The 14,601-nt window shown below is 39.6% G+C and overlaps 1 protein-coding gene across 1 annotated transcript in view; it reads left to right on the top strand.

The window, feature by feature from the left end:
* The window catches only part of SORCS1 (sortilin related VPS10 domain containing receptor 1), a 529,669-nt gene that overhangs the window by 375,232 nt on the left and 139,836 nt on the right, over window positions 1–14,601 (top strand). Inside the window, 1 exon segment of the mRNA XM_013983712.2 lies at window positions 8,289–8,353. Within this exon segment, the coding sequence (XP_013839166.2) occupies window positions 8,289–8,353 (65 nt within the window).

The following is a 14,601-nucleotide window of genomic DNA, read 5'->3' as shown; positions in this document are numbered from 1 at the left end:
CATTCTTGTTTTTATTAATGGTACAGGTTTATTGATATTAAAAGTAATACATGCTCCTTGTAATTTTTTAAATTACTGATAAGCATGATGATCCCTTAACTATGGCTGCCCAATTCTAAAACTTCTCAAAGGTGATTACCATTATGAGTTTTAAATGTATATTTCCAGCAGCATTTTTTTCCTTTTATATGCATTTTTGCTTTGGGTTAATCAATAGACAGTAGTTAGATAAATTGGGTATTTTCATTTAATAGATTGCAATAAAGTAGTTAGAGATCTCTCTCATTAATTTTATGTTCTGGCATGGAACAGTCTCCAAGATATGTTATTGAGTCAAATTAACAAGTTGCTAAAAATACATAGGGTATGAAACTGCTATAGTTTAAAAAGATAAAAAGAAACTTTATTAAAAAAATATTGTGAACTCCTCTTTTACCTTGATCCTAAACTCTTTGATCATTTAAAGTGTATTTCTCTATATCTCACTGGACTATCATTTCTGTTTGGGGATCAGGCTCATGATCTGGTCATGTTCCCTGGTTTCTCTCAGATCTTCTCATCTGTATTCAGGAAACAGGGAGAGAGATGGGAGAGGCCATAAAAATGGGAAAATAAGAATGAAACAGGAAATGCCACCAGTGGTCTAAGAAGCAATGTTATTACATTAGAAAAAGGGAAAGTGGAAGGGGAGGGAAGCATTATAGAAGAATGGTCTATCCTAACTGGTTTAAACCTTGGTCATATTGATGTCTGGATATTAGTGCAAGTTCAAGTGCCCAAGGAGCAGTGAGGGCAAACTAAACGAACCATCGGAGTTTGGAACTGAGAAAGATTTATTGTAGGTTATGCCAGGAGACAGGTGGCTTGTTGCCCTGCAAAAGCCTGAACTCCCCAACCCAAAATTGTAAAGCCTTTTATTTATTTATTTATTTAGCCATTTCTTGGGCTGCTCCCATGGCATATGAAGGTTCCCAGGCTAGGGGTCAAATCGGAGCTGTAGCTGCCAGCCTAAGTCAGAGCCACAGCAACGCATCTGCAACCTACACCACAGTTCCCAGGCTAGGGGTCAAATCGGAGCTGTAGCTGCCAGCCTAAGTCAGAGCCACAGCAACGCATCTGCAACCTACACCACAGCTCACCGCAATGCCGGATGGTTAACCCACTGAGCAAGGGCAGGGATTGAACCCGAAACCTCATGGCTCCTAGTCGGATTTGTTAACCACTGCGCCACACCAGGAACTCCTGTAAAGCCTTTTAAAAGCCAAGTGGCAATTGCGGGGGTGTGGGGGGCGGTTGGTTTCAGGGTAAGTGATCAGCTTGTGATCAGCTTGTGTACAGTTCTCTGATTGGCTAATGGTGAGATAACACTATCTGATTGGTTGATGATGGGGTAACAGCAGGGTGTCACAAGGGTTCCTTAGGAGCCTGTAGGCTTGGGGACTACATGCTCATGAATATCAGGTAGTTAATTTCTTCCATTTGGTAGGGGTTTTAGCATCCATAAAACATCTCAGGAAATGTACATCAGGTGCTATTATCTAGATATTTCAGAGAGGGACTAAAGCAGAGGACATGGAAGAAGAACCTGCCCTGGGAAAGCCCCCTAGGTTCATTCTGGGTTACAGGGACAGACATGCTACTTATTTCTAAGCATTTTCATTGCCCTTTTAACATTCAGCTTTATTTCTACCCAGCAGTTCAATTTCTAATCAGTAACAAACATCCTCACCTCCCACACCCTCCTGAGCCTTAGGCATTCCCTCATTCTGGGCCAGACACCCCACTCCTAACTTTGCTCTCCTACACACACACTCTCTGTCTGTCTGTCTGTCCTACATTTTGTTATTGATATATAACCTAGCAGTCAGGCTTCTGGATTAGGGAGTAAGAATGACATGGTACAGAATTTAATGAGTTTAAGGATGTTGGTCGTGCTGATTCTCAGGAACCATTATTCATTCAAGAAACTAAGCATCATTTTTTTGTTTGTCTATTTATTTGTTACTTGTAGTAGCCACCCTTGCTTCTGGGAAACCAGTGTAACAATGTGGAGACCAGAGGAAAACATTTTCTGGGCTTGAGGGAGAATTAAAATGCCACCTTCGGAGTTCCCGTTGTGGCGCAGTGATTAACAAATCCAACTAGGAACCAAGAGGTTGCAGGTTCGATCCCTGCCCTTGCTCAATGGGTTAACGATCTGGCATTGCCGTGAGCTGTGGTGTAGGTTGCAGACGCAGCTCAGATCCCCAATTGCTGTGTCTCTGGCGTAGGCCAGCATCTATAGCTCTGATTTGACCCCTAGCCTGGGAACCTCCATATTCCGAGGGAGTGGCCCAAGAAATGGCAAAAAGACAAAAAAAAAAAAAAAAAAAAAGCCACCTTCAGACTGCTTTGCATTTTTTTTCCTCATTACCCCCACAGGGACAGGAGATGAGACCTCAGGCCAAGCTACTATGGTCTCCAAAGGAGACAGTTTGGGGGGTGGGGGGATGCGCTGGTGTTGTGGGATGGAAATCCTATAAAATTGGATTGTGATGATCGTTGTACCACTACAAATGTAATAAATTCATTGAGTAATAAAGAAAAGAAAAAAAAAGTAAACATTGCAGCAGCAGCCAGACTTTCCTGGTAATATTTGTCTTGAGAGCCTAACTAAGCATTGGGTAAAGAGGAAACCCTTGACTGCGGCAAAAATCAGAGTATCCAGCTACTAATCCTTGCTTGCACCCTTGGATTGTTTATGGAGAGAGCCTGCAGGAACCTGAATGTTCCATGGAGAGCAAACAGAAGGAGGGCGGGTGTCTCTCCCCAGCCTCCATTCCTCTTCACATCCCTCCTCATTCCTCCCTCGGCCATTAGCAGCAAGTCTAAATCTAAATAAATAGGTGCTATCCCGACACGGTGTTTATTTTTTAATACTTGCTGTGCAGTTATCTCTATCAGGACATTTTGTGGCTCTGCAGCCTTTATTGAGCAGTATATTAAACTGGTATAAACTCAGACAAAATGCCAGGGGAATGATAAACTGGTGACATTTTTGAGTTTCTCTGTAGAAAATGTCTACAAAGGCTGCATTTGGCTGATTGTATTTCAGAAGACTGATAGTGCACTGCTAACTTCGTGGAGCCCTATATCAGAGAGTGAGTGTTTTATTTGCATTCTTGACTATGAAAATCCTTAGATTTTATTCCAAAACTGCTCCTAAATGTGAGCAGCAACTGAAGATACGGGAAGCATAGAGGCAGGAGGCTAGCTTTGTCTCATTTGTATCAACAGAGCTGGATCTAGCTTGGCCTGAGGGCTTTCACCTTAGACTTTCTTGGGCAGGGAGACTTCTGCATAGATAAATGGGGATACAAGTTCTTCTTTTCAGTGATTTATAAACTTCTGTGCATAACTTTTTTTTTCAGTGATTTATAAACTTCTGTGCATAACTTTTTTTTCAGTGGCATCCCATGGCTTTTAGGATCAAATACAAAACCTTGGCATGCTGCATGCAGTGCCTCAGTTTTCATTTTATTTTCTACCTCTCTACTCTGAAAACATTAGATCTTCCATGTTGACTTACTGGTTCATGCCTCTAGGGATCATCCTCTCTCTGACCTGGTGCCTTTCTACTTGATGTTTATCTGGAATGTTCTTCCACCACCTCTATCCATTGGTCATATTATTGTATATCCTTGAAGATTCAATCCATTGACTCTAAAGGCTTCCTGGACCCTCATTCTCCTCTGGAATTTCTCCTGTGTCTTCAGATACCACATTGAATATTAGAACCTTTGTTTCATTGGATTGCTGTCTCTCCCATAGCTCTAATGGTCATAACAGCAGGAAATCTGTAGCCCTTGTTCTTATCACATAATAAAGCATTAGAATGTTTCACCTAATAAATGATTTTATTTATTCCTGTGGTTGATTTCTAGACCGTTGACTCATCTTTTGTCTTTTGATTTATGATGGTAAATCTTTGCTGCTAATGGAAGACCCATGATATCCCAAGAAGCTTTTATTACCAACATCAATTTTAATTTTCACATGAGGATTAATTTTCACATGAGGATTAATTTTCCCCACCAAACAACACACACCCTTGCTGTGGGCCAGGAATTTGCTAGGTGCTTTAAGATGTATATTCAAGGAAAACTTACTAACATATCATTTTATCCTTAAAAGATAAAATAAGATAAAAGCCCAGAGCTGTGAAGTAACTTACAAATGTCATACATACACATTAATTGATAAATGCTGAAATGGCTGGTTGTGCACTTCCCCTTTGTCCAAAAGCATTCAGAAGATATTTATTGAATATCTGTATATGATAAGCATGGTGCCTAGCCCAAAAATACAAAAAGGTTTGAGCTTATCTGTCAATCAGAGGGACAGGCAAATGAATCACCACTTGAAACATGGCCTAATTTATGCTGTGCAGAAGTATGTGCATGGTTCTGGAAGCCTCAGAAAGGATAACCATCTTAGCTTAAGTGGCACCCCCACTGGGAGGACTTTTCAACTTCACTCATCTACAGCAGAGCCACAGACCAGAAGCATTGAGAAGGCGGAGGTAGGGTAAGAGGTTATTCCAGGCAAAGGCACCAATATTTGCAAGGGTGTGAAGATGTTCCTTCCCTTCTCTGAAATTTAGCTCAGGGAGGGAATTCATTTTCCCAGTTAGACATAAAGATGATATGAAGATATACAAGATACAGCCACCTATTGTCTCTTTATTTAATTAAAGGAATCCTGCACCCGGATTTTTTCATCTCATTTTTATAGAGAGATTCTTTATGAAGCCCAGAATTGGATAGTATAGTAAATATTGACCAGGGTAAAAATGTCTGTATATTTATTGAGGAAACCTTCTTTTCCATGCTCTGGTAAGCACAGAGAATACAGTGACAAAGAAAAACAGACACTTGCCTTTGGGGAGTTCAGTGTTTATGCAAAGACATCCAGAAAATTATTATGAACCATGACAGGGATGTATACAGGGCAATCTAGAAACATAAAGCAGAGGTGCCCAAACCTCTGTGCTCAACACCTAAAGTCAGTTACTTACATGATTAGGTAAGGAACCTTGAAGCCATCCTTGAGCTCTTACGCCCAAAAATCAGATCATCAAGAGAATATTTTTGATTAAATTTTATATTTATGCTGATTTTCTTTGATTTATTATTTTTAGCTTTATTGAAGTACGACTGACACATAGAATTATAATATGTATATTTCAAGTGTACAACATGACGACTTGATATACATATACAAATCATATGATTTGATTTCACAAAGTAGAAAGGAATTCCATACCCTTAACACATCCATCACCTCACATATTTACCATTTTTTGTGGATAAGAACGCTTAAGTTCTACTGTCTTAGCAAATTGCAGTTACACGATACAATATTCAGTTATATTCACCATGTTGTACATCAGACCTTCTTCATCTTGTTCTCTTACTGTTCTCTCCCCTTTCCCCACCCGCATCCCCTGCTGCCCAGCCCCTGGCAACCGCTTACCATCATCATCATTAGTAAGAACAACAGTTGATCTTAAAGCATACAGAAAACCATTCGATGCCTCAGTTTCAACCAAAATGTATAAATGGCCTAGAAAATGATACTCTGCAGGTCATCTGCAGTGATGTGTTTCTGCAAAGTGTCTGGTCAGTGACAGCACCATTAAAACCAGCACCTCCATGGACATTTAACATTGTTTGGTTCAGCTCTTGAATTCACCAGTGCCCCAAAGTGAAAGCAGCTATAATTCTTTATAATCTGTGACTACATATCTAGAGGTACCCTAGACCTCCAGGAAAAAGGGCAAGCACATCAGCAAATAAAAGTTGTTGGAAACACTGTGGTCTGACTTTAAAATTTTATTTAGTTGTTGCAGTTATTTTACTCTACATGGGAAAAAAAATTTAGGCGGGGTAAGGGAATTGGTTAGCCACCATTGACTTTGGAAAGACAAAGGACTCTGTTTTGGTTCTGTCCCTTTCCATTAGTTGATAAGAGGGAAATGTCACTTGAAACAATAGCTCTTTCCTTTAGAGATGATAAAAGATTAAGAGACTCCTGTTTTTATTTATATGGGGTCATGTGCACATGGGAAGATGCAACTGGATACACAAAAATCATTGTGCCTCCTATTGACACTGAGCACAATCCAAGGAGGGGTAGGTTTGCTTGCTAGTTGCAACACTGTGTTTCTGGACCCCAGCTTCTGGGAGTCATAGTTGCTGGTTATTTGAAGGAAAAAATTTGCAGCAGATAAGGTGGGAGGTGAACAGTAGGTTACTACCCAGTGATAATTTGCAAAAACCAGTTACCTGCTAAGCTTTCTAGTTTGAGTGTTGCCAGAAGGGAGTTTGTTTTCTTTTTTAATGCTCATGACTGTGACCTTGGCAGTAGAGGTCACTTCTGAGTCCAATCAGTGCTTCGCTGTGGCAAGTGGAGAGCTGCCTTACCCAGACAAGCAGTCACTAAGGCACTTGACCAAAATGATAATGGCAAAAGTGTCACTGTCTAACTGTGCTCAGATTCTAACCAGGCCAAATGTCTATGTGTATGCCCCTGTCTCTTTGAGGGGAATTGTAAAACCCTTGTTAGGACATTTCTGCTTTCTGGGAAAAAAAAAGAGCAGAGTTTAATGTTTCTAGCATAGGTTCTGAATTTCAGGCTGTGTATCAATCAAAGAAAAGTTGACAGTGATAATAGGGCTTTAAGGAGATTTCTTAGGATGAAGAGAGACTAAGTTTGCAAGGCTTCAGACACTTTGAGTTGGGAAGATGAGTTCAAATAAGAAGAGTTCTGGGAATGCCCTGAGGACAATGATTAAATCACTTCAAAGAGCTCACAGACCATTATACACTCTCCCTACCTTCCTCCCCTCCTTATTCCTTCTTTCCTTCATTCTTTTCTTCTGTCATTCATCATTTGACTATCTATTGTATTGTAACTCAGGCATTATTTTATGCATATATATGCATATTCATATAAAAATATGAAGTGTTTAAAACAAAGCTCCTCCAATGGCTCTCAGTTTGGAATGTGTTGGGGGGAGCTGCTTTTACATGGAGAAAGACACAAAAATAATTATTTATAACAAAGCTTTACAGTATTTATATAAAAAAGAAATATTTGTTGGAAGGAAGAGAACGGTTTTCCTGGTGACACTGAGAAATAGCAATGGAGGAAGCGACTTTCTAGATGTGTCTTAAAATAAGAGTCAAAGAAGACAAGGTGAAACTGGAGAAGGGCCTTTCAAGCTGAAGAGAAAAACATATAGAGGCTCACAGGGGCCTGAGGAAAGAAACAAGGCACCTTCAGGGAGGGGCAGGAGATGGGGTGGCTAAAGCAAGGTGGGTCTTGGGTACCCTGAGTCCTGGAATTAATGTGTGTTTTTTAACATCTGCGTTTTCTCACATGGATTAGATGGCTGGGTTGAGTGGCTCAGGACAGGCAGAAGGAGACCAGTTTTAAGGCATGTTACTGTTTTCTACGTGGAAATGGAACAGATTAAATGAAAGCTCTGCAAATCTGATGAAAAAAAAGTCTATAGACAGTCCCAAGTTTAATTAATCTTGCTGTATGAAAGTCTTAGAGTATGATTGTCTATATGAACTTATGTAACAGAATATTATTTTCTACTTAATATGGCTCACTGCAAGATAAGTGAACAATATGTGCCTTCAAGGCATTTTAAATAGACTTGTGTTTTACTTACACGTGTGGTTTCTGGCACATACCTTTCGGTGTGGTGCATTTGCATTTCCCCCTTCACACAAGTTCAACAATACAGAAAATGGTGACTCTATGCTATTCTGGCCACTGTATTGGTTGGGTCACATGGTGTGTTCATAGGGTAATAGTAGATAGTTATGCAATTTTTAAATGAAAAAAAATTAATTAGATCTGTTTTCAATGTAAATCACTGTTCAAGTCACCCAGCTAAAACAGCCTGCCTGGCATCTGCCTGATAAGTCTTGAAAGTTTAATACACTGCGGGTGAGATTGTTCCATATGACAAGCATGGGACTTATTTGCAAGTCTGAGCTAATAACACACAATATCCTTGCCGGAGTTAAGCCTGGCCTTCATCAAATATAGGTTTCATTATCGTTTTTATTTGAAGTGGAAATTTTACTGTCAGGCTATATAAATACATACAGTAGATGTATTCCAAGGATGGTGGTTTTAGAATCCTGTGGACACTAGCGGTCTGTGGGCACAGTTGAGAGTTTCTAAGGCACATGGAAATTAATTAATGTTGATGTTTCTCCATCATTTAGGTCTGTGATGGGGTCAAACAAGGAACCAGATCTTGTGCATCTCGAGGCCAGAACTGTGGATGGTCGTAAGTAAAGCAACTTTTCCACCATGATAATGTTTTATCAATCTGCCATCAATCAAATCTGCATTAAAGGAAATCACAGCTGCAATAATCTAAGTCATTTGGAATTGAGGACATTTTTTTTGTCCTTTGTAACCTAAAATTGTCTTAATAATTCTCAATGATTCTCATCCAATCAGGTTTTTTTTTTTCTTTGCAAGTGTTGAGAAAATTCCAAAAGCCTTTTTTCTAAAGTTAACAGTTATTATTGTGTTATTGCTGCTGTTTTGTTTTGATTTATTTTTCCAATTTCCTTACTTTTAGCATATATTATCCAGGCACCACCTCACTGTTTTTCGTTTGGTTTTTTGGTTTTTGGGTTTTTTTTTTTTTTTTGCTTTTTAGGGCCACACCCATGGCATATGGAGGTTCCCAGGCTAGGAGTCTAATCAGAGCTTCAGCTGCCAGCCTATGCCACAGCCTCAGCAACACCAGATCCAAGCCATGTCTGTGACGTACACCACAGTTCACAGCAACACCAGATCCTGAACCCACTGAGTGAGGCCAGGGATCGAATCTGCAACCTCATGGTTCCTAGTTGGATTGTTTCTGCTGCACCACAATGGGAACTCCTGTCTCACTGTTTTGATGAGAGATGCCAAAAGCACTTAGAAAGGACTGAGAAAAAAAAAAAAGAATCATCCCAAATATTCCCGTCATAAAGGGCAGGAGGGAAAAGTCAGTTGGTGGTTCTGAACAACCTCAGTTAAGTTGGTGACAGTGGACAACCACACTTCCTGTGGGCTTTGTGGCTTTAGCACACAATAAAGAGGAGGGTTGCAGATCCAGGATCCAAACCCATGTCTGAGTCACTCACAAATTCACTATCAGAGAGACAAGGAAATATTTGGCTTGAGCAAGAAAGAGGAAAAGAGTACAGTAGGGAGAGCAGAGTATTTTCTCTCTAAAGCCATGAGTGAAACATCAGGCAGTTATAAGTAGGTGGACTTTGCTTGGATAATGGCTTCCCTTGATGAAGTCTGCGATTTAGTGTAAGATGCTAAAGAGTAGTTAAGGAAAATGAGTGGAGAGTCTGGAGAGTCGGGGACCATTTTGTTATTTCCTCCATTATATTCTTTTCTAGGTAGTTTCAGCTCCTCCCTATATCTTCCAGCCATCTTATGTGAATTACCAGCATTTCCAGTTGTTCGAAGTTCCAGTTTTCCCTGTTTCTTAGTTTGATTCTAATTGTGACTGTAATTAACAGACACTTTCTTTAATAATGTATATACCTTGGTTTCCTTGTCTGGAAAAGGATAATTACAACCTCATATATCTTATGAGAATTAAGTGAATTAATAGATGTAAGTGCTTAAATGGTATTTAAAATACCTTGTTTAATGAATGATAGCTGTTAGCACTTATCAAGCATCATCACATCATATTTCACTCACCTCTAATGAGAGAGTAAGCTTTTGAATACATGGATTATCTCTGTCTCATTCGAGATAAAAACTAGGTTTTAATATAAAAACTAGGCCAACAATAGAGATTGGATGAATAATTGGGAAGTTTAATTTATGTTAACCTGATTAGTATAGTCTGATTTCCATTTTTGGTACTATCATATTTTTCAAGTTGCTTTTCATCATTTTATCCATGTTTATAATTGCCTTGGACTGCATGATTCTAAATATTTAAAAAAAATGAATATCAGAAAAGTTCACTTGCTTATTGTGTGATCTTTAAAAAGTTACTTAAACTCTTTAATGCCTCTGTTTCCTCACCGTAAATTAAACAAGTTAATGATAATGATTCTTGTAGTAGCTAACATTTACTGAGCACTTGCCTCCTACTAAGAATTATGCCAAAGTATCCTTCCATACTTTTCATGGTTAATCCTCCCAACTTGTAAGTTGGGTGAGGATTTTACAGGTGAAGAAACCAAGGCACAGAAAGTTTAATATATTTAAACAACAGCACCATGGATGTCCTTCCCTTTCTTTGGCCCTGAGGATCTCTAGAAGGGGATACTGCTGGGCTCCAGATGGGCACTGCAGTGAAAAGGAAGAAGAGAAATGAGATAAATGTGAAGGAAAAAGGAGAAGAGTCAGATGAGAAGAAGATGTCTGGAGTGTAGAGAAGGAATGCCGGAGTCCAGCTCCAGCAGCCGGGGATTCCTGTGGGGATGGTCAGCAGATGCACACGTAGACAGCCTCTTTGTCCCTTCTTTCAGGGCGCTGGACCGGTCAAATTTTATTAGCATAAGTGGTTGATTATATAGACAGTTTTTCACTACAGATTACGTCATAGTGTTAAAAGTACATTGGTTAACTATTAGGCTTTGTTTTTTGATCACATGGTACAGTAGCAGTACGTCATGTTTTAAAATCTTCAGTTTAACTAAATTTAGTGAGTGCAATTCAAGGACAGACAGGCACAGCGTATCATGTGGGAAAGAGGAGACCCAGCACAAACCATCTCATGGCCAGCCAATTTTTACAAGCTGAAGAGGCCACAAACATAACAATTTTTGTCTTCAGACTAGTGTCTATCTTCACAGTGTCCTTGGCAGGGAGACTGTGAGAAAATACAAATCAACTTAGCTAGCTACCACTAAAAGTTTCTAAAATCAAGGACAAAACTCACAGCTGGGTTTCTTTTGATCAAGAATAATATATGTCTAGCTTCTATAGAACTCATTAAAATCCTAACTCTAAAGTTTACTGTATAACTAGTTAGTAGATAAACACTCTATTTTAATTAAGTTGGATTTAAATAGAGGAAAGTCCTTCAGGATGAAATTCTTATTATACTATTATTGTAATTTTGTTAAATCACAAATCACCACAGGAAAATAAGAATAGGAAATAAGAATAATAAGTAAATAATCAGGAAAGATTGAGGAAAACTGAATAACAAAACAACAGGAAAGACTAGGTCACCAGCGAAACAATCCATGTTCTCAGGCACAAACTTGGAAATTGTTTTCCCAGGAAAGCCCCAATTTTTCCCCATCAACATCAAAATGAGAGCTGTGTAACCTGAGGCCTGCCCTCGGCTTGTACCATGCAGGCAGGCTTTCGTCCTGACCAGAAGCCCACCTTTGGCATGCACCATTCAGGCAGGCCCTTTTTCTGATTAGGAGCCTGCCCTCAGTTTTGTACCGTTCAGGCAAGCTCCCTTCCTTGGCTCCTTTCATCTTCTCCGCTCCTGCAAAGGAAGAGAATGGCCTCTCCAGTTACCGCAGCGCCAAGTTGTTCAGCACTGAACCAGAGCGTGATTTTTTGAGACCTTTCCTGTTTCGGAAGTAGCCCTCACAATTCGAAAACTTTATCCTCACTGACACTGAGCCTGTCTACTCTCCTCCACTCTTCTGATGGGAAGGCACATGATACTGATGATTTACCGGCTTACAGCTAGAAGAAGCTGGTCACCCCTGCCATCCAAACTCTCCAGAGACCACACCTACTCCATTACTATGCACTCACAGGGAGATTTTTTATCTCCAGAGGCTCCTTTCCCCTTTTGGGGAATGAATATATTCTTTGGCAGAATCAGTGGGGGAACAGATCAGAGTCCAAGCTCACCATCTCCATCCTCTTTTATAAACTGAGGCAGGGCTGTGATATGTAAGATGCCCAGACTGTACCAGACATAGAATAAACTCAACAGGTTAGAGCTTCTTTCCACCTCTTAGTGTGCTCTCTCTGGTGGCGACCAGATCTGATGATATTGTCTTGGATTCCAAGGTCTAGTTCTTGGTACACCATAGTCAGAGCTGTCTTTTTCCTAAGTCAGAAGTTGCCATGTTCTCCACTTAAAGCTTTGTTTTACTTCCCATTGCTCTAATAATAAAGAACCAAGTTCTCACCTCCGCCTGTAGCTGCAGCATAATCTGATGCCTGCCCATTTCTTCAGCCCCATCTCACTCTGTGTCTTTCTCATTCCTCTACAATTCACTTTGGGTTTGCTCTCAGTTCTTGGAACCCGCAAGGTTTGTCACCCGATAAGGCTCCATACCTGTTGTTTCCTCTGCTTGAAATACCTTTCTTTCTTCCCCCTCCCCTTTCTTCACTCACCTCTCTGGGTAAGCATCCATTTCTTTTTTTTTTTTTAACATTTTAATTTTGAAATAATTTTAGACTCACATAAAAGTTGCAAAAATAGCACCAGTTCTTCTGTACCCTTCACCTAGCTTCCTTCAGGGATAACATCCAGTATCACCATAGCAGAACCAGGGAAAGCAACCATTTCTTAAGGAAGTATTTCTTGAACTCCTAATCTAAACCAGCTTATTTTGTTTGCTTTCATCCAATTCTGTTATTTTTCTTTATGATGCTCGTCTTAGTTTGACATTACTCATTCCATTTACGTGACTGTTTGATCATGACTTTTCTTCTCTGCCAGCTTATAAATTCTGTGAGGGTAGGTGCCATGTATTCCTTTGTTCAGTATTGCATCTCCAGCACATGCCAGAGTGTCTACATGTAAATGGGGCTTAATAAGTGTTTACTGAATGAATGAATGAATGATCACACAGTTGAGCAAGTGTCAGGGTTACCAGCTGGCCACCTAACCTCACTTACCAAGTTGTCTGAAAATTTTAAAGCATTTCATCTTGAACTTTAACATGCAAATGACCCACCTAGGGATCTTGTTAAAATGTGGATTGTGACTCAGTAAGGGCCCAAGAGTCTGCATTCCTAACAAGCTCCCAGGTGAAACCAATGCCACCGATCTGTGGAACATGCTTAGAGTAACAAAGACCCACAACAGAAAACTAATGAAAAAGCTTTAGTGTCCGTCTCCCATGACTACACCCCTTGTTTAGAAAGCTCTAGATGGAATTGCATCCCAGATTGCTTTTATTTTCAAGCTTTGGGGGATAGTGCTGCTTTCTGACTTGTGTCATCTAAGGCACATAACCCCATATCCTGAAAACAACCAGGCCATCACTTCCTCTGATCTGTACGTTTCTCTCACCCAACATTATTCCTGTGCTCCCTGCAGGTGTGGAGGTTGATAATGCCAAACTGTCATCTCAGGCTTAGCTTTCACAAGGCATGAAAGATATCAGTTCTAATTTTATTTACTTTATTTTACTTTTTTGCAAAGGCAGCATCTTCAAAAACTATCCAAGAGTGAAAATTCAATAAAGGGATTTAATTCGGAAAGTTATCCCTGTCAAAACAAAACAAAACAAAAAAACCCCTGCCAACTTAAATAAAGGATCTATGCATATGACACATGACCTGGCTGAGTATAAAAGAAATGAGATAGTTCTCAGTATTGTATTCCTCTGTCTGTCTGTCCTGCCTGTCTTCAGGAGAGTCAGTAACCAGGGCCTCAGGTCAAAGGAACATAGAGGAGGAGGAAGAAAAGTACACAGAGAGGTCAGAGGAGCCAGCTATTAGCAAATGTAACTGAGAGTGTATTTATCAAAATCAGACTCCAGGCTGGCCAGTTGCTCCAAGAATTCCAGTGTCTCTGTGTTATCTTTCTCCCCATTCCATGATTGGGACCCCTCTTGTTTTTCTATCTCTTTGCTACTGTTTAGTACAAAATTTAAATATATGGGATCCATTGTTTATATTCAATATCCGATAGGCTATATGCAAAATAGTATCTATTTATATTTTACTTTGAACATTTTTTTTTCTGATTTGATGGTTTTAAGAATTTTGTAGCCAATGCACTGAGCATATGACACAGAAAAAAAAAAAAAAATCCCCCTCACTTATTTGGCTCTTCCCCATGAAGTGAATTGCAGATGCTTCTCTGGCATTTTTTTTTTTTAATCCAGGCATGGCTGATGTACAATATTATAGTAGTCTCAGGTGTACAAAAAAGCGATTCAGTTATACATGTGTCTAATTTTTTAAATGATTTTTATTTTTTCTATTATAGTTGATTTACAGTGTTCTGTCAATTTCTACTGTATAGCAAAGTGACTCAGTCATATATATGTGTGTGTATATATATATATATATTTTTTTTTTCTTACATTATCCTCCATCATGTTCCATCCTAAGTGACTGGACATAGTTCCCTGTACTATACAGCAGGACTTTTCCAGATTCTTTTCCATTATAGGTTATTGTAAGATATTGGTATCGTTCCCTGTGCTGTGCAGTAGGACCTTGTTGTTTAATCAGCTTTATATATAGTAGTGTGTATCTGCTAATCCCAAATTCCCAATTCATCCCTGCTCTCCCCCTTTCCTTTGGTAGACTCACTGTTGTGAGTCTTTATCTGGGCTTATATTTGAA

The sequence above is a fragment of the Sus scrofa genome, chromosome 14 (genome assembly GCF_000003025.6).
Source record: "Sus scrofa isolate TJ Tabasco breed Duroc chromosome 14, Sscrofa11.1, whole genome shotgun sequence".
NCBI classification, from domain to species: domain Eukaryota; kingdom Metazoa; phylum Chordata; class Mammalia; order Artiodactyla; family Suidae; genus Sus; species Sus scrofa.
The sequence above is the reverse complement of the archived record's forward strand: the minus strand, read 5'-3'. Positions and strand labels throughout refer to the sequence as shown.